This window comes from Anoplophora glabripennis, unplaced genomic scaffold (assembly GCF_000390285.2).
Source record: "Anoplophora glabripennis isolate ALB-LARVAE unplaced genomic scaffold, Agla_2.0 scaffold194, whole genome shotgun sequence".
In the NCBI taxonomy this organism is placed as follows: domain Eukaryota; kingdom Metazoa; phylum Arthropoda; class Insecta; order Coleoptera; family Cerambycidae; genus Anoplophora; species Anoplophora glabripennis.
In genome coordinates this window covers 297,743-322,956 of record NW_019416622.1, presented here as the reverse complement: position 1 = coordinate 322,956, position 25,214 = coordinate 297,743, and the positions used below count along the sequence as shown (strand labels likewise).

The window sequence follows — 25,214 nt, the reverse complement described above, 5'->3', positions numbered from 1 at the left end:
CTTTTAGAGGACAAATGACGAGCAACTTCCCAGTGAGAACAAGATGGTTCAAAATGACGTAGTTTTGGTAGATATAACGTTGAATATTGAAAATATAACTTTTTAAGTAACACGAATATTCAACCAAACAAAATTATTATCGTTAAATTAAGATTAAACATCTTTGTACCGAAGAATATACATATTTGACAAAATTTTTCTAAAATAGGAGACTAAACTGAACTGAAATATGAGGTAGAAAACGTAATTTCAATCAAAAAATTTCCTGATACGAAAACGTTTTACAAGAGTTATAACATGATAAAGGTGCACTGCCAAAATCACATTTTTTAATTTTAAAATGTATGTTAATGAGAAATTTGTTTTTTTTTATTTGTGCAATTTTTGTTGGTGCTTTAACTGTATGGATGAAATAATGTTGTAAAATGATTTCTGTAACTTTTCCATTAAAACATTTTATATTTTTTTTTTTTGATAGGGGATCTTAAAAATTACAAAAAAAACAAATTATCTTCGATATCGAAAAATCTGCACCATCTTCAAGAAAATAAACAAAAAATACCTTTTATACTTTTAGTCCTGTATCCTTCATTTAAATGGAGTTACCCAAGTGTCTTTTGTGTATTTTGAGCTGCAGAACACGAATTTTTTGGGTAGAAGTTTGCCCGGATGTCGATAAGTTTTTTATTAACAAAAAACTTTCAAAATACTGAGAACTTAGTTTTTGGCAAAATAATAATATTAATTGTAATATTGCAAATTTTCATTAAATTGTTAATGTTTCGTTAAGTTTTCATCGTTTCTTTGGTTTAGAAATGAAGAATACGCGTAAAGATCGTGTATTAAAAGCCTGTAAGAAGGCAACCGCTCTCTTACATACATGGAGGCGCACCCTTCTGAACACTCAATCGCTATTTGTTTATAGCTCCAAATAACAGTGGAAAAAACAAATTTTCACACTGAAGTTACTCATAATTTGTAGTATTTAACGTGAACTTTCAAACGCCGTCAGCAGAATTACAAAATACCTATTCAATTAAAAGTTATTAACAATTGAAAATCGCAAAATTCGCATTTTTCGAGTTTTTAACGGCGTTTATCTCGAAAACTATGCGTTTAACAAAAAAATTGCAAGAGACATTTTCTTCTTAAAATGGGTCAAAGAACAGAAAATACTTTTTAATTTGCCAAAAAATAAGTTCTCAGTATTTTTTCAAGTTTTTTGTTAATAAAAAACTTATCGACATCCGGGCAAACTTCTACCCAAAAAATTCGTGTTCTGCAGCTTAAAATACACAAAAAACTCTTGGGTAACTCCATCTAAATGAAGGATACAGGACTAAAAGTATAAAAGGTATTTTTTGTTTATTTTCTTGAAGATGGTGCAGATTTTTCGATATCGAAGATAATTTGGTTTTTTGTAATTTTTAAGATCCCCTATCAAAAAAAAAATTATAAAATGTTTTAATGGAAAAGTTACAGAAATCATTTTACAACATTATTTCATCCATACAGTTAAAGCACCAACAAAAATTGCACAAATAAAAAAAACATATTTCTCATTAACATACATTTTAAAATTAAAAAATGTGATTTTGGCAGTGCACCTTTATCATGTTATAACTTTTTTGTAAGGAGGCCCTGGGACCCCCCTGGCTACAGGACTATTTCAAATTCTACTGACATTATACCAAATAAAATAAGAAAGTGTTTGTAAGGAAATGAATGATGGAAATCTTTGCTTGTCTATGATTATGGCATTTAAGGCCTTCTCAAATTTATAAACTAATTGAAAATTTTGGTAACAGGATTGGATTTGTTTTAATTTTAGTTGGTTTATAATCTCAACAATAGCAATCTGCAGCACATTTATTTTCGGAATCTGTGGCATTAAAGCATTATGATGAAGATAGATTATCGAGATGAAACAATTGTTTTTTACGTATTTTAAGACTAACTTTCAGAACAATGAATTATTTTATACAAAACCTCACAGATCTTCTTTAATATGAAAGAAGAACCTTAATAACCAGCATCTCCACCACTGTAAATTAGGAAAAATTATGTTTCATAAGATTACTGCAGTTGCAATGATCTGAAGACCAATACCGAGAAAAATATATCTTTGACATAGCATCTTTATCATTCTGCAACATTTTTAATAATCATTTCAAACTCATGTTCATAAAAATATTTTTATTTAAAGTGACATTAGGGTTTGCAATCCCGCATTCCGCGTTACAGCATTCCAGCAATTTCCCGCATGTCAATGAGACCTGCGGAATTCCCGCATTTGTGCGGTAATTCCCGCGCGGGAAATTTTTGAATAGAACACGTCTGTTTAGCGACATAGCGCATGGCGCGCGCGAGCGCCCCGTTTGGTTTGCGTACGCATCCCGTTCCCCTGTGATAGCATCGATCAATCGAGCGAAAGAAATGATTAAAATCGGCAGATCTTTGCATCATTCAAACAAATCCTTGATTCGTTTGTTTATTTTCGAGAAAAAAAGTGTTTACAAAGTAAAATTTTATATGTAACTAATAGTTTTGTCTTCTTGTATGTTACTTTAATTATACTATACTGCCCTACTTCGGAATAAGACCGTATAGGTATGCAGTTTTGAGAAAATTACATATTTGAAATCTATATCGCATTATACATACATTTTAAATTTCTATTATTGTCACTTAGCAGACTTATGTACATGTATTTCATTAAGAGGTACATAGTATAAACGCCGCATGTGATCACATACGGCTTTCTTCTCTAGCAGAAGCGTTGAAATACGATGTTTTTAACAAATTAAATTCGTATGTGTTTACATGCGTTGTTTTAAATGAAACAACAATTAAATATTATTTGCAAGACAATATATTAAAAATTAGTTAAAAACCCTGCAAGAACATCCAAAATATCATGTATAGGATGTACATGTTTTGGTTCTTCTATTAATTTCTGTTGAAAATGTAGCACATACTGCACATACGGCATTTTTACCTAGCAAAATTTTACATATATTAAGACAAAACAACATTTTCAACGCTGTTTTTATTGAAATTGCAATGTTTTCTAACATTCTTCAAATACATTAAAATATATTTGTTTTTCGTTTGCCGTTACTGAAAAAATCAAGTTATTACCTTAATTAGTAAATTAAGGACAGCCAAATGAAGTATGCCTAATATCTCTTTGCAATTTTCTCTAAACTGTCATATTCCGAAGTATATTATCGATGTATCTAGCAAATATTTTTTGAAATTGTTACTACGATTAAATTACTAACCTAACCTAGATGTTTATAAATTTAGTAATTTAACAGTAACAAGTACGTTAAGTAACTAGAGACATAATAATATCTATGTAAAAATAACAAAAGTATTATATTATTGATGTGTTGATTTCTGTTGACTCTTAGTTAATAAACATAGTTTTTAATCTATGTAATGCTTATCTGTTGATTTTTAAATACCAAGAATTATATATATTTCATTTGATTAAATATAAACATTCCACAATAATAGCATCATTATTTTCATATATAAATATATTTTTAAAGGCGAATTTACCGCAAATTTCCAGCTGGAAAAAAAAGACTGCGGGATTGCAAACCCTAAGTGACATCTCCTATTTCACGTTTCAGTTTGGCACCATGTTGAATAGGTATTTAAAATCAAATTGCAGATTAAATGTAAAGTATAATTATTTTAAGCATTTTCCAAAATTTATTTATATGCAACACAACTAAATTTTTTCATTAGAAAAATGACAACATTTTATTGGTACGTTTTAAATTTTAGTTTACCTAAAACCAGAAAGAAGACTTTGTGTAACAGCTACTAAGAAGGAATATTCTAATTTTCCACAAGCCTTCATCTTTAACAATACACAGACATGTGAGAGACTACAAACATTTCATAGTTAAAACCTCACACACAGAACTTAACGTCACATTCATTGTATCTCTGTAGTTGTGATTTCATGCTTCGCAGTAGGTCTGAATAGTTTCTGTTTTTGTATTTCACATCGCAAAATTTATAAATAGTACCTAAAAAGGAGGCTAATAAGCGAATTATAATATAGTATAAGTATAAGCATTGTCACAGGCTTGTTACATACTCAGATTTGAGAAAATGATTGGTCGTTAAAAATCGTCTTTGTAGTGAAACATTTTGTTATACCAGTTTATATATCAGTACAGTAACAAAAAAAATCTTTCTAGAGCAGTGGCAGAAAGGATGTCAAAGCAAATCAGCACAAAATACTATGATAAATCGATTAATAAAATAATACATAAAAATATGAGAGAGTTGGTCAAAAAAGTCTGTAAAGTGAGCATATATAGGATGGTCCCGAGGTAATGGACCGAAATTCATGGGTAGATTCCGGCAGCAAAAATATTGCGATTTAGCCGAACTTAGCTTAGTCCAAAAGTTGATAGTTAAAGAGATACAGGGTGTTAAATGTAAAACATTATTTTAGTTTATTTCCATTTATTTCTTAATACCTAAATACAAATATCTACACAAAATTTTGGGGTTTGGGGTTCTTTGAAATTTGTCCACATTTTTGGTTATACTTCATAGAGGGCGCCCGTTGTCGTAGATTGAATGTGTTGAAAACGACATAACTTTTTGTACTTTAAGGTATCTCATCTTTGGTATCAAATTCTTATTTTTCCACACTTATTTTTACACAAGAAAGGTAAACTTTATGAAAGTAGCTGTCTCGCACTGTTTCCGAGATATTTGGCTTTGTAACTTCCAATGCTAATAGTTAAAATAATTAAAATAATTTTAAAATGTCAAAAACAAGGATTTATTTAGAATTAAAAATTGTAATGAACAGTAAAATAGTAAACATTAGTAAAAAAATATGCGTTTTTGACAGTAATTGTTCAAAATGTCCACCTCTAACTTCAATACATTTATCAACGCGCTTATTAAAAGATTGTCTTAGTTTAAAGTATAAATCCTTAACGCGCAATGACTTTTCAGCATTTAAAACCTGCTGCTAAAGTTCTTCTCACGTGTTTATAGTTTCTCCATAAACAACTGATTTCATGTAACTCCAAAGATGAAAATCTCGGCATTCTATCTCACAGTTATGTATACGAGTATACAATTTAAATTGTAAACTAAAATGTAATTTTAATTAGGTACGAAAAATACTTAATAGAAATTAGCATACAAATGACATTATTAAGACAAGTGCAAAACGTAAATTATTTGATTTTTGTTCAAATCCTACTTAAGAAACTTTACAGCTAAATTAATATTTAATTGTAATTTATTGCAACAGCATTGGAAGTTTCAAAGCCAAATATCTCGAAAACAGTGCGAGATAGCTACTTTTATAAAGTATAGCTTTTTTGTGTAAAAAAAGTTGGAAAATAAGAATTTTATACCAAAAATGAGATACCTTAAAGTACAAAAAAGTTATGTCGTTTTTAACACATTCAATCTACTGCAGCTAGCGCCCTTTATGAAACCAAAATGTGAACAGATTTCAATTCCTCTACCCAAAGAACTCCACACCCAGAAATGTTGTGAGGATATTTGCATTTGTTAAGGAATAATAAAAAAACTGAAATATTTTACATTTAACGCCCTGTATCTCTTTAACTATCAAGTTTTGGACTAAGGTAAGTTCGACTAAATCGCAACACTTTTAATTGGGGATCTGCCCATGAATTTTGGCCCATTACCTCGGGATCACCCTGTATAAATCTATTCAACTAGTTATCTGTAATCCTGAAAAAGCGTTCAATCCGAATATGTAAAAATGTATAGTGGGCTTTATTTAAATAAAACATTGGTTTAATAAATTTGTACAAAATGCAACATTCAATTGCTTTTGAACGTACAATTTTGAAATCACAAGAAAATTTCCTGCAACTTTGGTCGATATAAATTCTTTCTAAATAAAAAACCAATAATGACAAGGGAAATAGAATGTTAAATTTTAAAATGTACTCTCTAATGAGAATAAGTAACAAACGTTAAGCAGCTATTGATTTGTAAATAAAAATAACTATAATTATTTTTTGATGTTTTATAGTTACTTGAATATTTCAAATATTCAATCGAAGTCTTAAAACCAAACCATTAAGTTAATTTGACATTAATAATAAAACTCCTAGAACTGCAGTAAATGAGAATCCAAAACGTTTTATGATCAAGTATAGTACAAAGTTTCTCAATAAATTCTTGCACTCAAGGAATACACTTGGTTTTAAATAAACTTCATTAAAAACTAATTAATCTGCAAACTGTTATAAAGCAAGGGCTAAACTAAGCAGCATTAAATTGTTAAATATGGTTACTTTTGCATTATAGTTTTTATGTATATAAAATTTCCCGCCAGATTGTTAAAGACGAACAGAACTATTTGCCAAGTTTTGAAGTTTCTAACTATGTAGACAATTGCCCGCATCAACTTTATTTAAACTTAAACATGTTTTTTTAAATTTGCTGCAAGCTTTTTTACTTCTTACGGTATAAACCAAAAAAATTACTCTTAAAGTCTGATAGAAAAATCAACAATGTTTGTAAATGTTTGCATATCCAATTTCAGGTTCCATCAGCAACATCGATGGGGCCGAGTATCACTGTAACAAGACACAAGTGAGGAAGGTTATATCTGGAGTTGTAGGAGCTGCCTCCAGCGTCACTTCCATTCAAGTTGCTAATCTCCTACGCCTCTTCAAAATACCTCAGGTGAATTTTATATTTGAATATTTTAATATTATATGGAGTTCGTAGGGAACTCTTATATTGGCGTTTCATATTTATTTTGACAGCAACCCAGTTTTAAACTACTTCTTTAAACACGCGGCAGATCTGATGTTTCCATTTTATTTTCATAAAGGAATATTATTATGTACATAATGCCTATACATGTTTATTAAAGTTGAAAGGAAAAAAGAAACAAAAGAAGTCAATAAGTTATCCTCAAAAACTTTGTTGGAACATATTCAAATTAGAATGAAAATGATGGATCTAAACAAAGAGTAAAAGAAGTTAACATTCTTTGCTTCAATTTTAAAAACTTAAATTGACCTTTATTACTTTTGTTATTAAAAAATAAAAATGATTTTACGAAACTCATAAAGAAAGACCAAAAATATTCATATAAACAAAAGATATAGGAACATGAATTTAATAATTTAATAATTTTTCTAGCCCAGTTCTAAACACATTAACTCCTTTTATTCATTGATTCAACAAATAAAGGAATTATCAGCAGCAAATTTACTTCATTAATGTATCAAAACGGTAAAAGAAAAAAATCGTTCTTCCATACTCTTTATTTCAGTTTTTCATGCATGTCGATGGCTGTATAATATAGGTTACTCACTGGTACAATTTACACATCTGCTTTCCTAAAATGCAAATGCATTTGCAAAGGTTTTAAAGAAAAAATTATTCCTTATAAATAAAAGTTTCCAAAGACGTTAAAAATTGGATAAATTTTACAAAAGATCTTGAAGAAATATGTCTTAATTGTTGAATTTAATTAATTGTATTTATGAACAAAAACTCCTGTAAATTGAAGTGAGTTTGGCTACTTTCCTGTATATTTCTCTAATTAAAATTAATAATGTCTCAAAAAGAGCAAGTTATCATAAATTCTCTCTTTAATAACTTCCACCCTGCAGACTTGTGAAGAAAGTAATGAAATACTGGTTAACGAATACATTATTATCATTGTTTATGTGCCTAATGATTTCTGTATTCAGAATACATAAAAGTTTATGAATATTAAATATGTTGTATTCGTATCCTTCAGTATTCGTATTGAATGCAGAGTACTCGCAATTGTTAAAAGTAAACGAATACATTACTTAGCAATAAGCAGTGTGAACATACTGAAAGTCGAGAGGGAATGACACATCGTACTCTCACATGAAACATCGCAGTAAGAGTGTTTCACCTTGCCACTTCCCTCGTCAAGATATTATGTCGAACATTATCTATAATCGAATTAAAAATTTACCCATATTTACAAAAACGTCCCATCGTTATCTGGTAGTCTGCGTTACCATTTCAAACCCAAGTTATATCTTCAGTATCGTTGTAAACTCCGTCATATTTATTTTAAAATATCCCTAGAAGTAAAAGTCTAAGGGATTTAGGCCCGAAGAATGAGAAGGTCATAGAGATCAACACATTCTATTCGCCTATCAGGAAATTCAGCTCTTAAGTACTCTTCTGTAGCCAGAGATAACTAGGGTGGAGTCTCATAAATACCACATTACTTATCAATAACTAATCATTTTCGAAAAAGTTCAAATAAAGTTGTCCAGCCAGGGGATTTAGCAACACAAAATGTTGAAAATTAATGGGCACATAACATGGGGTTATAATAAACCCCCTTGCAGGAGAAAATAATTTCTGAAAATAAAATTGTAGCAAGAAAGTCTTGACGTTGTTGAAATTAGCTTTAGTTTCAATCATACATGATTGATAGTTGGCACATTTTTTTAGCAGAAAAATAAAAAAATTAAGATTACACTTACAATCAGTAACTAGTACATATATTCGATAGCAAGTAGGTACACGAAAATGAATACTGTAACAAAGAGAACTTGTATCGTTCACAATGTTACAGTCTCGATTTTATACCGACATATACTGCGGAAATAACTTTAAGAAATATTTATGTACATACATATGGAGACTTTTAACATTCATTGTAACATAAGATTTAATTTTCTGAAAAATCCCTAAGCGTTTAAGAAAAAAATTCTTATCGATATTCTCTTTGTATAAACCATTAATTTTGCGGGAATATATCAGACTGAAATTCTCAGGTTCCTATAAAAGTACATGTATACAGAGTGATTCACAAATGGTGACCAACAAGGAAACCTCGTATTCTTTGGTGCATTTTAAGGGGAGTCTTTATCTAGGACGCTTCGTTAAAAAGATACAGGGCGTTAAACTTCAAAAAATGTTTTTAATTTTTTGAAATAATTTAAAAACTAGTAAATAAAATAATAAAATTGGGCACATGTATTTATGTAAACATTGTCCAAACTCTGAGGGCTTTTTCTAAAATTTACATGCTCGAGTAGCGGAGATACAGGTTATAGGTGGCATATTTTTATAACTAAAATAATACTCCTCTGCTTTACGGTAACAACCAAGATATTTTCGGATTCGTCTTTCAATTTTCTACAAATTACTACTCTCTTATGTTTTTCGAAAAAAGCCGCGAGTAAAGCGAGTAAAACTTAAAAAACGAACTGAAAACACACTTCGATATTTTAATAAAAAGCGGTTTAAAATTACATAGTAGGTTGCGATAGCAACATTGACATTCTGAGCAGTTAGAAGAAAGGATAATGCTTTTCATAAGATTCAAGCTACAATAAATTTCGAACAAATTACATTTTCGTCTGTTTTCGTAGAAATAGAGGTATGTTTGAGCATTTACTCAAATAAAATCATTAAAATGATGACTAGTGTTATTAATTTCTTTATTCGAATAAATAACTGAATGATTAGTCATGTCATGTCATGTGATTTAAGTGTTTTCAGTTGTTTTTTAAGTTTTACTCAAAAATCAGGCTTTTTTCGAAAAACATAAGAGTTAGTAATTTGTAGAAAATTTAAATACGAATCCAAAAATATTATGGCTGTTGCTGTAAAGCACTGGCGTACCTACTACTATTTTATTTAGAAAAATATGTCACCGATACCCTATATCTCCGCCACTGGAGTATATAAATTTTAGGAAAAGCCCTCAGATTTTGAACAATGTTTACATAAATAAATGTGCCCAATTTCAAATCACTTCACTTACCTACTAGTTTTTAAATTATTTAAAAAATATATAAATTTTTTGAAGTTGAACACCCTGTATCTTTTTAACGAAGCGTCCTAGATAAAAGCTTTATAGGAAAGACCCTTTAAAATTCACCAAAGAATACGAGGTTTCATTTTCGGTCACCATTTGTGAATCACCCTGTATATAAAACACGATTTTTTAAATTTTGTAATAAAGACAATCTTTATCACAAAATTTAAAAAAATCATTTTTAAAAGACGTATTCTTAATTAAAACGTGAAATTTTTAGATATTTTAATGAAATACGTAGACGCATTATATTCTACTTCATGTGATAATTCTGGACTAATTAAGTAGTAGATGAAAATTCCTTGGCTGTAGGGCTTTGTCCGACTTCGTTTATAATTACATTGAACACCCGACTTGACCAGTTAGTATCTAACTATGGAAATTGGCTCTCAGCTACATTTCGGATTAACAGCTACTTACCAAAATTAAGGGCATTGTGTCGTAATTCCTGTTGCAACGTACATTGTTCCACTTGTCTCCGACAGAGTAGCAAGAAGATAATTTATGTACGGAGTAAAACGAATAATAGGAGTAGTCGGTGTGATAAATAGTTTTTGTTTTATCCAATTAACCTGAATTCATTAAATAAAATCGGTACCCACGTTTCTTTTTGAAAAGTTAATATACACTTAAAGTATTGTAATCCAATAGCAAATGGATACTACATGAGTTCTTAAAAATACGAGGAGGATATGAAAAGTTTACCACAGTCTAGAGTTGAAATAAAGAAATAAATCTTTCACTAGAAACATGTGTTTTTATGAAATGGTTTACAATGAGCGATTCATCAAAGTTTTGATGAATTTATATTTATATACCGTTTGACATAACTTCAGAAAACTCTAGTATTACTAATGAATGATGATGCTAAAGAAATAGATTATATTTAACGAAGCTCCATATGAAAAAATGAAATTAAAATTAATAATTTGGAATGTAGTTTCTTTAAAAAGGAAAAGTATCGGTTATTTTTTTAGTCATAGGATACTAATAAGTGTGTCGTTTTCTTTAATTTATTATTGCTATAATATCGTTTAACTATGTTTATTACTTTTCATGTTTAATAAGAGATATTCTATTTGACTAACAATTGAATGTTGTACATACATGTAAGGTTAGTAGAATATGTGTACCTCATCAAAATCCGTAATTGTATATATTTTAAGTGTTTATCTTTTTGATAAGATGACTATTTGTTTTAGGGTTTTTCAGAATTACCGTTATTTACCTAACACTAATAAGAAATCACTTTTCTTGTGCCATAAACACTCTTGACGGATTATCAGTTTGTGATAAACTATAAGAATCTTTTTTATAAGAAAACTTTCACTGTCTGTACAATCAAAATAAAACAATAGTCACTAAATGCAAGGTGTCCCACGGTGACGAGATATTAGACAAATTTCAGAGACTACTTCGATTTTAATTTTGAAAATGTGGGCAATAGTATTTTCGGGCATGGCCTTCTCAGCTAAAATAAAGGCGTCCACCTAACTCTTCCGGTTATACCGGAAGTTGACGTCATTTTCGTTACTTTAAATGGGACACCCTGTATATTATTTTGAATTCTACGTCAATTTTTAGGTGAACTTTCATAAAGGTTTCCTATTCTTAAAGTTAACTGTTTTTGATATATTTAAATTTTTTCAAAAAAAATTTAAAAAGCACTGCCTAATTCAAAAAGATGTGTATTTTACAATAATAAAGTTAAAGCGATAAAATTTATAGGGAATATAAGAAAAACTCTAAGCTTCCCTGCTATAATTTCAAAATGGCTTAATTTCACACAGGTAGTAGAAATTCAATGCCGAATTTAGTCAATTTTAAACCATCTTAACTTAATTTTTTTTAATGAAACCCTGTATATTTTTGCGCAACCTGATGAACAATTTTGTTCTTTTTTGAATGGTATAATGGTTTCATATCCCTATCTCTTATGGTTTTTAAGGTATCTACTGTTTTTCGTGCAGTCAACGGTTGCAAGGATGGCTGTGAAATTTTTAGTGGGACTTCAAAACAAGCACCTAATCTGTGACCAGTTTATTGTTGAACACATACAGTGCATATTTATTTGAGGATCATTTATTGTTATAGAAGGAAAACCTTAACACTTATCCAACATTCTAAATTTATTATTAGTGCTTCTTTAATTTTTTTTTGAATAAAATTAAATGTATCAAAAACGATTAACTTTAAAAATAGGAAACCTTTATAAAAGTTCAGCTAAAAATTGCAATAATATACAGGGTGTTCCATTTAAAATAACGAAGATGACGTCAATTTCCGGTATAACTGGAAATGTTAAGTGGACTCCATTATTTCTCTAGTTGAGAAAGACATGTCCAAATTTTCAAAATTAAAATCGAAGTAGTCTCTGAAATATGTCTAATGCCTCGTCACCAAGGGACACCCTGTATATCAGGTGAATCAAGAGGAATTTTGCTTACTTCTCTCGTATACAGTGTATATTAAGGGGAATTTATACCAAATATACTTTTCAAAAAAATATTCGAACGCTTTCACTTTCAAAGGATAACAAATGTTCAGTCGCGAGTAATCGGAGTAATTTTGGTGTTATTATATAGATCGGATCTTTCTATGTCCAGGCCTTCCACAATTAGGGGAGTGGCAATATGGGGAAAAATAGTAAACCTCTACATTTTGACTATTTGACCCTGTTAATATTTAAGTACACTATAACTGAATTTAATGTAAAAATTAAGTTTTTTGAGTTACACAGAGTAGGGAATTAATTTGTGTGCAGGGGTGGTAAATCAACTTTCAAACAAAAAAAAAGAGAAAATTTATAACTATGGATTTGTAAAGATTTGTTGACATGCCGATAAGAATATGCAATTGAACTAGCCGTCTCAGTTTTGGCGATTGTCTGAATTATTTTGCGATTCTGTAGTAAGTTGTGAAAATATATACAGAGTGGTATCGTTTATCGTTTTCAAACTACAAATCGATTCTTAATTTTTAGCAAAATTAGCATAACTCTGTCTCTCTTTGTATACTACATATTATAATATAATTTAAATAATAATCTAGAGGCACGTTTTTAAATGCATGCCACAGTGCTTATACAAATATAAATTCATTTATATACCAGTAATGACGTATTTTATTCTGTCCACGATGACGTTCATTTCCAGTGTGTCAAGTTGCTTGGTGGTGAATTCTGCAAACTTTTTGTCAAGAAGTTACGTGGAAGTTATTTAATAAAGGCGGCCATTTTTTATATTGGGATAAGATAATAATAATTTTGCCGCCATAATGTATACCTACTACTACATATGTTCACCACAAAAATATATGAAAAAGTGCTCTCAAGGAATGAAATACATAATGACAAAAGGAAATGGAACATCTCTAGCGTATAGAAAATATTGCTTATAACTAACCCACGATCAAAGCAATCACCTAAAAAGGTTCTTCGGTCTCAATTGCAACATGTCAATATCTCAACGCTCTTCCACTGATAGCTATCGCTGCCTTTATGTTAGAGCCTTGCTCCCTGTTACTCTTTTGCCTTGTGTCGTGTCCATGCTTCTGGAAGATGTGACCTTTTTAAAACTTAGAACTACAGGGTTATTCAACAATATTAAGAACTAATTTTATGAATAATGAATAATCAAATTTTATTAAAAATACCATATTGTACATTGCATTATGAATGTATAAGGAATCGGTACTGTAACGCTAGATGTTAGAAAAATATGTAGAAGTGAATGGGAGATATACACTTTCGATGTAAAAAAAATTCGGTCGTGACCGCTGGCCGGAGGATTGATCCGATCGGAGTAATTTTGGTGTCACTGTTTGGGTTGGACATTCCTAGGTGAATTGTAGTCTGAGCCTTCCATGATGTAGGCTATAAAGGACCTTAATGAATGTGCAGTTGAGGTGCCTGTAATTTTTCAGCGGTTTTCAGAATTGTTTTATGATTCTGGGGGTAGGTGGTGGAGATATATACAGGTAATATTTATCGTTTTGTCGTTTTCGAGATACAAGGTCATTCTTAATTTTCGGCAAAATTAACATCACTCTTTTTGCGCTAGATATCGTAAAATAGTTTCAATATTGACCTGGCAAAAGTAATTTTGAGGTTATTTTACTAAGTTTTCTGTTAAGTTGTCATTTGACAGTGTATAAATACATAAATAAATTATTTATATATCCATTAAAACTACCTTCATTTCCAATGTGTCAGATGTTTGGTTGGTGGCGAATTCTGAAAATCTGTTATTCTGGCATCAAACATTTTTCTTCAAATCATAATATATCGATTGTCACTAAAGCGACTGGCCAATCTATCATTTGTTTTACAGAAAATCCCAATTTTAAATATTGATTACCAGGTAGTCGTGACACCATTTTATTACTAAGGTACCTGTATTATAGAAATGCCCTCAGTCGTGGCGAAGCATTGTCAGAATCATCACTGGAGATGCCGACACTAAAGAATGGCGAAACATTTGGAAGCATTGGATGCGACCAGTTGCAGAGTAGACTACGAAACATCTCAGAGAATCACCTTTGCCTGAGGAGTGATTTCGAGGAATACATGCTCACTATAAGTTACAGCACTTAGGCCCCATTGGGCCCCTTGTGCATCCTCCCAGCGAGAGATCAATTCTTCTGAGCCGTCAACCAACCAATCAAGGAGAAAAAGGTCATGATGTGTCTCAAGAGATCTCTCTGATGTATACCATAGAAGGCCACCGTTCTCCTAGCACGGATTCTCTCGTTGAAGAGACATAAGTGCATTCGCAGAGTACATCGAAAACTGTCTCGTCTTCCTGCTCACAACCTCTACAGAGAGGTGTTTCGCACTAATTCGTACTGTAGAGGACAACAGTGACCGATCTGAATACCCGTCACCAAGCGAAGACTTACCTTGGACATAGCCAGGTACTTTTTGGCTGTGTCTTTGCTGAAGTATCCTAAGAACTCCTCAGCAAATCGACAGCAGTTTATTTCATCCCACCGTGTTCTAAACTCTTTGTGGGTGTTTCCCTTGGCTTTGGATTTGGGGATTGTCTCATTTCTGTGGTGTTTTTCTAAAATATTTTTATTTTTTTTTATCTCGACGTGACTATTGTTTCAGTGAGATACAGCCTTTCAAAGGTCTCTAAAAAAATTATGAAATATTTTGTGCCCTTAATTGTTTCCATTAGTATAATTTCCACTTTGAGATTGACTACCATTTTAAATTGGTACATATAAGGGGTGACCAGATAAGAACGATAGGAAAATAAATGTAAATAAAACAACAACGCAGTGAGATATCAAATTGATTCTGGCTTTATTTTGAAGCTACATTCATGCCATTATGTATGGAATAGCACATTCATCAAATGGCCGCCTTGGCTTCGCTGGCAGGTCTTCAAGCGGTCGGTCCAATTATTGATGACTCGGTCCAATATCTGCGGCGTAATTCCCGCAATAACGTCTCGAATGTTAGCCTCGAGCTCGTCCAAAATGGTTGGCTTGTTAGCGTAGACTAAGGACTTGACGTAGCCCCAGAGAAAATAATCGAGTGGTGTCAAGTCGCATGATCGCGGCGGCCAATTGATGAACGCTCGCCGTGAGATGACCCAGTCGCTAAATTTATCCTTCACAACTTCGAGCGTTGCGTTGCTTGTATGACATGTAACGCCGTCTTGTTGAAACCACAGCTCGGATATATCGATGTTGTTGAGCTCTGGCCACATAAAGTCGATTAACATCGCTCTATACCGAGGACCATTGACGGTAACGGTGTCTCCTTCCTCATTTCGAAAGAAATAAGGTCCGATGAGGCCGCCACGCCATAAACCGCACCAAACTGTCGATCTTTGTGGATGCATTGATGCTTGGTCGAACACTTGTGGATTGTGTTCGCTCCAATAACGGAAATTTTGTTTGTTGACATAACCGCTGAGCCAAAAACAGGCCTCGTCCGAGAAAATAATTTTTTGACCAAAATCCGGATCTCCAGCCAACATTTCCAGCGCCCAGTTAGCGAACTCACGGCGTTGTCTATGGTCGTTCAGCTTCAATTCTTGCGTCAGCACAATCTTATATGGATGTAAGCCCAAATCCAAACGCAAAATAAAACGGGTTCTCTGGCGATGCCCAATTCAGCTGATCGACGCCGAATCGATATTTCTGGGTCTTCTTCAATACTGGCCGCTACGGCGGCTATGTTTTCTTCACTTCGCACCAATTTCTGTCTGGTTGGTGGCTTAAGATCCAAAAGAGTGTACTCACGATCAAACTTTTCCACGGTGCGACGAATTGCCTGCGCACTAAAGCCATGATGACGACCGACCTCACGACGAAATTCACGTTGCGTATTTACAACTGAGCCGGAATTTCCATAATATTTTTTAATAATTTCCACACGTTCGGCAAGCGTGAAACGATGCATGTTGAAATGGCAAACCTTACTGAATATTTTGAGAGCTGGATGTCATGGGTAACTTTGACAGCTACTGAAACATAAGAATTGGAAAAACTATCATGGCTATCTGATCACCCTTTACTTGGGGTAATATGCTAATTTGTAAAAAATAAAAACGATATTGTCCGAAGGACAACCTCTATCTGCCAGAATATTCAAACATCCACAAACTGTACTGAGGTAGCATATACTTAGTCCAAATCATATGTCGCTGGGACATTGCTTTACTTTATGGGTTTGCCATTACTAAATTTTCATTTCATCATAATTTTTAAGTATTAGTTAATTGGTTTCACCAAAGTATGTGCTGTAATGTTCCGAAATATTATTTGTTTGCAGGAATTCACTCCTGGACAAGTAACTCAAGACAATAGCCTTTTTCAAAAACCATATAGATATTAATATTTCGATATCGATCAAATCGTTTTACATGAATTTAAATGAATAAACAAACATATGTATGTAGGTATTTCTTTTATCTTTCCATACAATATTTTTAAAATACAACTATGAATGAACACTTTTATTTCATAAAGGATTTAATTTCCTCTTTCTGATAATTTGAATTATGTGCTTTCTAAATAAATTCCTGTCTTTATTTGTATGTTTCAATACAAGCACCTAATTAAACTGAGTAAATAATTCTTCCTTTTTTCTTGTATTTATTACTCATTCTAGAACCGTTAGGTATTTGAGAAATTTTTATTTAAATTAGAAATTAAATTTTAACTAACACAATCTATGTAAAATATTCCTGGAATATTCAAAAGGACTTCGAAAGAAACGTTGCATCCTGAAAATTAAAAATTCCTTACATGCACTTTTCTGAGCGCAAATTAACCCAGTTCATAATTTTTGTACATAAATGCAGTACTAGCGCTCTTTACAAAATTTCTCTCTTCGAACCAACGCTTTACTTTTAATTAGTTGTCTATAAAGTTTAGTTCGGCCGTGAAACTTAAGACGAGCTCTTAAGTTCCGAAAGCAGTTAACATCTTAAAATCTCGAGTAATTAAGCATCAAATTTAACGTAGGGAAGAACTTATAACAATAGCAACTAATGATTCCATTGTACCTACTCTATAAGTTTTAATAACGTACAGTGGTTCTAGTGGGCTACCCAGTTTTCTTAGGACAATCTAGTAGGTGACGTCAAATACCTTCATAGTTGGTAGTATTATTTTGCAAAATATATTAATTAATAATATCACGGTATTGAACTTTTGTTAGACATATAAAAAACAAACTTGGACACGAGGGAGGGAACAATTGGCTAAAAAGTGTAAACCTACATCCTTATTACCTAAGTAAATTCTACAATATCTCTCTAAATTTACATCATAGTAATTATTAACTAATTATATAGGGATATAAATCCCAGGAATTGTAATAAATCTTGGCAGGTGTTATGGGTCAAATTGTAGTGTTAAATAAATGATAAACATTTTTATTTAAGATTTTATCTGTACAATATAAAAATCCAAAAACTGAACACATCAGGTTAAAGGAAATAACAAAGTAAAACAAAAATATATCTAACAGAAATAAAAACCGGTATTAACTCATCACTGACGAATTAAAGAATTGGTACACATGTATATAGTATAAATACCCATTTATACAGGGTGTTTCTAAAATATATGCGTTCCTTGAAAAGTGTGATAGAGAGTAAGAAAATGAACAACTTTTATTAAGCAACTCTTGGTCTAAATGTTTCTGTTTTCGAGAAAATTAATTAAGAAAATTAACCATAAATGTAAACCGATCCTGTGCATCTTGCGCACGTGCGTTTGTATAATGCAGTATTACTTGCGACATTGGCCGACAGTACCGTGTGGCGTGTGCTACGGGCACAATAACACCCCTTTCATGTACAAAGGGTTGAGGCATTAAATAACAATGATTTTCGACATCAAATAACACAAGATACGGATTTTACAAGCAACGTACCTTTTACGAACGAATGTTGTTTTACTGGAGATGAATACTAAATTTTCACAATATTTATTGTTCTCGTCATGGAAATTCTCACGTTGTACAGAGTTCCAGTAACGGTTTTCAGTGAATGTGTGGTGTTTTTGGTGACAGAATTTTGACTGTTAATTAGCACATGTAAACAACTTTGAACAATTTTTGTAAAACATATCGTCTATCGCTAAGTAATTCTTTTATTCGTTTAATTTTCAGCCTTTTCGAACACAAATTTATACCGTCAAAACCGCCATAAGCGTTTTCGCACTGCGGCGCGCGGCAGCTTCAATATCAAAGGTACAGCTGACTGTCGCACCATGGACGGCTTTAAAACATTACGTTTTAAAATGAACAACAAATTTTCACATAAGGGTTTAAACAAATTTAAAGCCGTGCGGCAGCCAATTGTACCTTTGCTATCGAAGTTGCCGCGCGCCGCAGTGCGAAAGCGGTGATAATAGTCCAAGCATTATAGAGAAATGCTTACAGAAATTATTACCTGGACAAAAAAAATATGACCGTATAGAAAATTAAATTTTAAATTGAGTTTCTTGTTCTTTAAACTCGATCCAAAATGGCGAACATCGTTAAAAAAAAATCGCAATGTTGCAAAAAACGGTTTTTCTAAAATAACTAAAACAATATAGCACCGATTGAAAAATTTTAAATGAGAAAGTTGTAGGTTTTAAAAAGATCTATCGACTGATTTTTTGTAAGTATCGATTGCTTTGTTACTTTTCGAGATATATCGAAAAAACCGTTAAAAATCTTCTCTTTTCTCTTCTTCTATAACTCGTTTACATTTACGTTCCCATATTTGCTATTTACTGCAAGCATAGCCCGCGGCAAACCAAAAAAGTACATTTTTGAAAAATTCAAAAATATTATTTTTCGATTATCGATTTTTTTGAAAAAAAGGCGCTCTCGAAAATTGGCTAGATCTTCACAGCGCATAGCCCTACAGTAACGATTTTCGGTTTATTTTCTTCGTAAAGAGTTATATTATCATGCTGTTAAAAAATGTTGACGATTTTATTAATTTTAAGGATAAAAAAATGACTGAAAAAGTTTCACTTTTTTGAGATTTTTTTTTTTCAAATAACTATTTCAATTTTTATTTTATGAAAATGACTTTTAAAGAAAGAAACTGCTGACATTTTTTCACGAATTTAAAAAAAAATGTTTTTCTACAACCTTCTGGAGCCGAGATAATTTTGTTATTTAAAAAAAAATAGAGGACGCAATTAACATTTTACAGCGATGCGCTTGATGGAGGGTAATATTGAATACTTATATTTAAAAAAAAAAAATTGTAGGATATGTCTACTTGAGTATTAGTATTAGTAATTGACTTCTCCGTCCGCTCCAGCTGACGCGCTCAGCGTTTGCACGCTTCAGTTTATTACTCAATTACTAATACTAAAAAACAAGTAGGTAAACATATCCTACTATTTTTTTTGAGTATTCAAAAATGCTTAATGCTCAATTATTGTATTGACATATGAGTATTCAATTAATTTTCTATACGGTCATATTTTTTTTGTCCAGGTAATAATTTCTGCAAATTTAACATTAATCCGTGACAGAATGCTTGGACTATAATGGTTTAAATTTTGTATTCGAAAATGGTGAAATTTATTCAAATACCTATCGTTTAAAAGTAACACAAAAATTAAACGAATAAACGAATTACTTAGCAACAGAAGATATGCTCTAAAAAAGTTGTTTCCATATGGTAATAAACATGCTCCCAAACGACAGTCAACATAAGTCCGCATACGTGCAAATACTCGTGCATTTTTTGTCGAATTTCATTAGCTGAAGCAAAAAATATGCTGCATCGACAATAGGCGTTCGGTACATATGTAATTTCATACACCCTAAACAAAAAAGAGAGGGTTCATATCCGGACTTCGTGCTGGACAACGTACAGGGCCACTTTGTACCTTTTTTTTACAATTTTGCTATAAATATACTACTTATAAATACCATAAAAATTTATACTTATATATTTTTATTTTAAAAAATGGGTTTCGACAGTTTTTATATATTCTTGTAAACTAGATGATCATTTATTTTCAAAGCAAATAGAATGAGTGTTTCCAAAGTACGTATTTTCTGCAGATGACATATTTTTAAATAAAATCTATTCCAAAACGATACATTTTATATATCTTTTAGTACAAATTGTCGAAATGTTGGTAAACAAAAAAGTTTAAATTTCGGTGTTTACTTTAGCTTCTGATTTAAAAAAATATACCTTTAATATTTCAGACATGATAGTATTTTTTTCAGTTCCTTCGATATATAGGGTGATTCAAGTCAAACTTACTTAGTCAATAGAAAATCTCATTTAAAAAATTTCATATACCTGTGTAGATCATAAAAAACTTAATTTTCGAGATTCAGTTATTACATTTATTCAAATATCTCTTAAGTTTTATATTGCCAGTGTTGCGAGAAACAACTACTCCGCGGGCTATATGCCCTGACCGGCATTGAATTATACTCACAACACCTAGTATAACAGATAGGATCGTTCGTCTGTTTAACCCACCAGGCACAGACGGTTTCGGACTTATTGATCCTCATCAGTATGTCGTAGGTGAGACAACCGACGAACGATCCAGCTGTTTTAGTGTTGTATACTCACGACAAAGAAATATGTTATACACGTCATTCACATGGCTACCAAGTAGAAAGCGACCTGCTAAAATTTGCCAGGTATTTACTTGCACGACCGTCGCCAACTGGGCGAAAAGAAAATGTTTTAAATTGCCAGTGTTGCGAGAAACAACTACTCCGTGGGCTATATGCCCCGACCGGCATTGAATTATACTCGCAACACCTAATATAACATCTAGGATCGTTAGTCAATTGAACCCACCAGACACGGAGCGTTTTCGGACTTATTGGTCCTCATCAGTATGTCTTCTATATCTCTTAAGTTGTTTGACGTAAAACTTAATAGGCTTAACTAATTACTGAAACGGAAACATTTGCAGAAATACTAGGAAACATATCACTAAGAATTTTGATGCCAATGAGTATTTTGAAATTGGAAGAACATTTCTTCCACTTTATTTTAACATTTTTAAACATTAAAATAAAGCTGAATAAATCGAATAACTCCAAATCTATTAATTATATAAAAAACATTACAGCGGATAGTTTTAGAGTTTTTCTCAATTTATTAAGCTATGTCGTAGACTTATTTTAAATTTTAAAAAATATTTGCTTAAGAATAGTTTTTTATTCGAATAAAACGAAGACATGTATTTATTTATTAGAAATACCAACCTGAATTACATGAACTTTATCTGTTTCCAGAATATTCAGGGGCTTAAAATTGTAGTCAAAAGTCTTGGTGATAGTGTTTCCCACAATCTCCGCTACTGGATAAACATTTTCTCTTAGAATGAAGTCTTCTATCGACCGTTGTCATTTAAAACCAAAATTTGACTCAACTTGTATTTTCTAAACCAATAAATATTTCAAATTCTTATCAAAAAGCATCATTGCTTTTTCTATTTGTTTATGTATTTTCTGTAATACTCATTTTAGTAAGTGATATTTTACAATATTCTTGTTATCCCACTGCAATCGGAACCAATAAAATACTACGAGATACGCAATATTGTAAGAAAAGAAGTTATTAAATAAAACGGTAAATTGTTCTAGGATACATATATGAGTTTCAGTAAAAGCGGAAACATAATTATATATTGCTTTTGAAGTATTTGAACTACAAAGAAACAAGTTCATCCCATCCTTAAAGAAACTTTCTCAGTATTGTAATGAAAAACTTTTCAGATTGCCTGAGAAAGCCTCCAGTGTTTAATATTTGATACATTTTTGGGAAAAATGTAAAAGTTTGTCGGAAAGTTTGGCTTTGAAATACCTCACGCACTTCCTTTACTTTGTTGGAATATAGACATTACATCAAGTAACTTATGAAATACTGTATCAGTCAGCCATTCCAGCTCTCCAACAAAGAAAATCAAATAAAAAAACGGAGCTGGAAGTGCCGTTAAATCGTGTACCTATTTTCAAGATCCTAGATGTGTTTTGGGCACATTATTTATCCGATTTTGTGTAAACACAGCTTCAACTGCAACTAACACAATCATCAGGTATAAATTGTAGATTCTAAGCATCTTGTAACAACCATTCACAAAATCTAACAGTTAACGGATCATGATCAACCCACTCCCACCTACGCCATTCTGTGACCTACAATTTTCTTTCAAGAAAACATAAGTTTGATTATAATATACATTTGTCTTGAATAATTTCTACATTAATACTAAATTTTAATTATATATATTTTAAGGAACTGATAGTTTTGAAACAAATATGTTTGCAGTTTATGATGAACTGTAAGAGATATTGTAGCTAAGGTCTGAGATAATACAATTCAAAACTATAAAAGATCTGAATTAAATTATATATATTTACAAATAATATAAATTCTAAGATAAATTATAGATTACAACAAATATTTCACATAGTTTGAGGAAAGTATATACATTTGAATAGAATAAAATAACATTTACGGCAAATAATTCCTTTTAAAACTATCTGCTCATTTGATCCAAATACTTTTTTTTTCAGTGTAAACCACTGGTGCTTCTAATCTTTATAAAATTTCATTTAGTTTAATAACAAGTCAACTTCGAACTAAAATTTGAATAGCTCAACTACTTTTTTAAATGTTACCGGGTATGATTTTACCACTACAAAATTTTCTGTAATTTTGTGACAATTAATGGTGTTAATATTTAATCTTAGTTGACCACATCAAACTGTCCAACTACCGTTAACGAGTACTTAATTACAATCCTGACTATTAAAACCCTGATTAGTTATAAAACTATGCCAAAGTACGTGGTAATTATCAAAAGTTTCCGCAAAAATTCACAAATGGCTTCATCGCTATACAGTATAAAGTACACTTTTATTCATGTTTTTATAACTTGATTTTAACTAATATAATTTATGAAAAATCGTGAACAATATGTATTTATTAGAAAACAATTAAACCAAATCCAAAATGCAATAACACGTATTTTGTATACGAACTTTTATCAGCTACCTAACAAATGTGATAATAATAATAATATCTCTACTCCTCATTCTAACCACGAGAATTAGCCCAGAAGTCGATGACTTGTGCGGGAGAGGAGGCGGCATATTATTATTATTATTAATCGGGCCGCATTTACGCCCAGGAACGACTTATGTTGGTAGGCCCTAACCACCATTCAGTGCAGAAATGAGGGAAACCTGGAAAACGTCATTAATTAGGGGGGCGGTCAAATGCCAACCGGTGTCAATCTCTCACATTGACCCAAGCCAACATTCTTCCACCCTACCATACCTGCACAGAGGGTGCCAATCCTCCGTACAGCATAGCTAATCTACGGTCTACCGGCCGCGGGATTCGAAACCCGGGCAGATAGCACACATCGATTTAAGTACTGACGCCTTAAACCGTGCGGCTATCGACCGACTAATACTGATACTGAAAATGTTTCCATATCGTTTAAGTGCAGTCGTTATTAATGGCAAAGACCTTATTTGAATAGGTATAAAATTAAATATTGATGTAAAAAAACCGCTCAAAATATTTTAATGAAATTTTACAAGCTTTGACACTTAACAACAATACATGTTTTCCGATAAAAAATATTGTTTTCAGTTTCACCAGTGGCGTGTGTACAGGCACGTCTCTAAATATTGTTAAAGAAAAAAATGATACACCACTGATTTTTCTTAAAATAAAAATTATTTTTGAATTCCTTGTTGAATTTGGAAGAGAAAAGGTATCTTGCCTGTTTTTCTTATGACGCACTGTTTTTGAGTAAAAAAAAAATTAAATTGTTTTATTTCGTGGCGTAATTCGGTTTCAATAATTTGAAAAATAGCAGAAATCACCAAACACCCTGTATATCACCGCACCAACATGACTTTATTCCTAGACGATCTACTGTAACCAATGTAACTCAATTTACTTAGTATGCAGTGTGTCGTATGGACAACAAGGGACAAGTTAATGTGGTGTATTTATCGAAGAGGCTTTTGGGTTAAGAGTCCGTTCTCTGTACACTGCTAAGGTATCGCTGCGGGGTCGGGTGCACGGGCGTTACAGCTGGAGGCGGAGACTATCGCTCTCCCACTACGATGATTGAGTGGACGTATTTAGATTGATTTAAACGAGCCACTAACGTTACAATTTTTGCTTCAATAATTGTGTCAATTTCGAATTAATACAATTATTGTACCGCAATTGTAGAAACAAATTTCATCGCAATACAAAATTGAATAACCGCGGACGTCAATTTAACGCTCCTTCTTTTTTTTGGTTTTATGAAAAAAGTTATTCTTGACGAAGAGTTCTGCATGGCCTAAAACCCAAAATTAAATAATCAGATTTCAATTTTTTGCAGTCGTATACGAGGTTTGTCGAAAAATGTAAATTTTGCTCAAGAGGAAAGTACCTTTATTTTTTAAAATATCGACAATCGTTATTAAAAGTTGATCCAAATAGAAAACTACGGTCAGATATCCAATATTATCCATTTACCATTAAAAAACAGATTTTGTTATTTTTACAAACTCTTCTCCGTATTAGCATTGATAATTTACGTCTAGAGATAGACATTAAATCTAACAGGTAAGGTAGTCGGATTTTTGTAATTTTTGATATTTATGGTATGTGTAGTTTGGACCTTGAATAACAATTTTTCGAAGTAGTTCTACGCTACGTTCATAATTTACCGAGATAATCGATTTTGAAGTTTTACCTGACAGCTAAATCCACTAGATGTGACACACTCCTCAACTGGGAGCGTGGCCTAATAGGTAGCGTTAGGAACTGACAGTCAGTATATCGCTAGTTCGAGTCCGTCGCGTGAAATTTTTTTTTTTTTT

At 31.8% G+C, this 25,214-nt stretch overlaps 1 protein-coding gene across 1 annotated transcript in view; it reads left to right on the top strand.

The window, feature by feature from the left end:
* The first annotated feature begins 6,552 nt into the window (after positions 1–6,552).
* LOC108904924 (metabotropic glutamate receptor 4-like) overlaps positions 6,553–25,214 on the top strand; it is a 311,527-nt gene continuing 292,865 nt past the window's right edge. The window contains exon 1 of the mRNA XM_018707649.2: positions 6,553–6,717. Within this exon, the coding sequence (XP_018563165.2) occupies positions 6,553–6,717 (165 nt within the window). The remainder of the gene's footprint in view (positions 6,718–25,214) is intronic.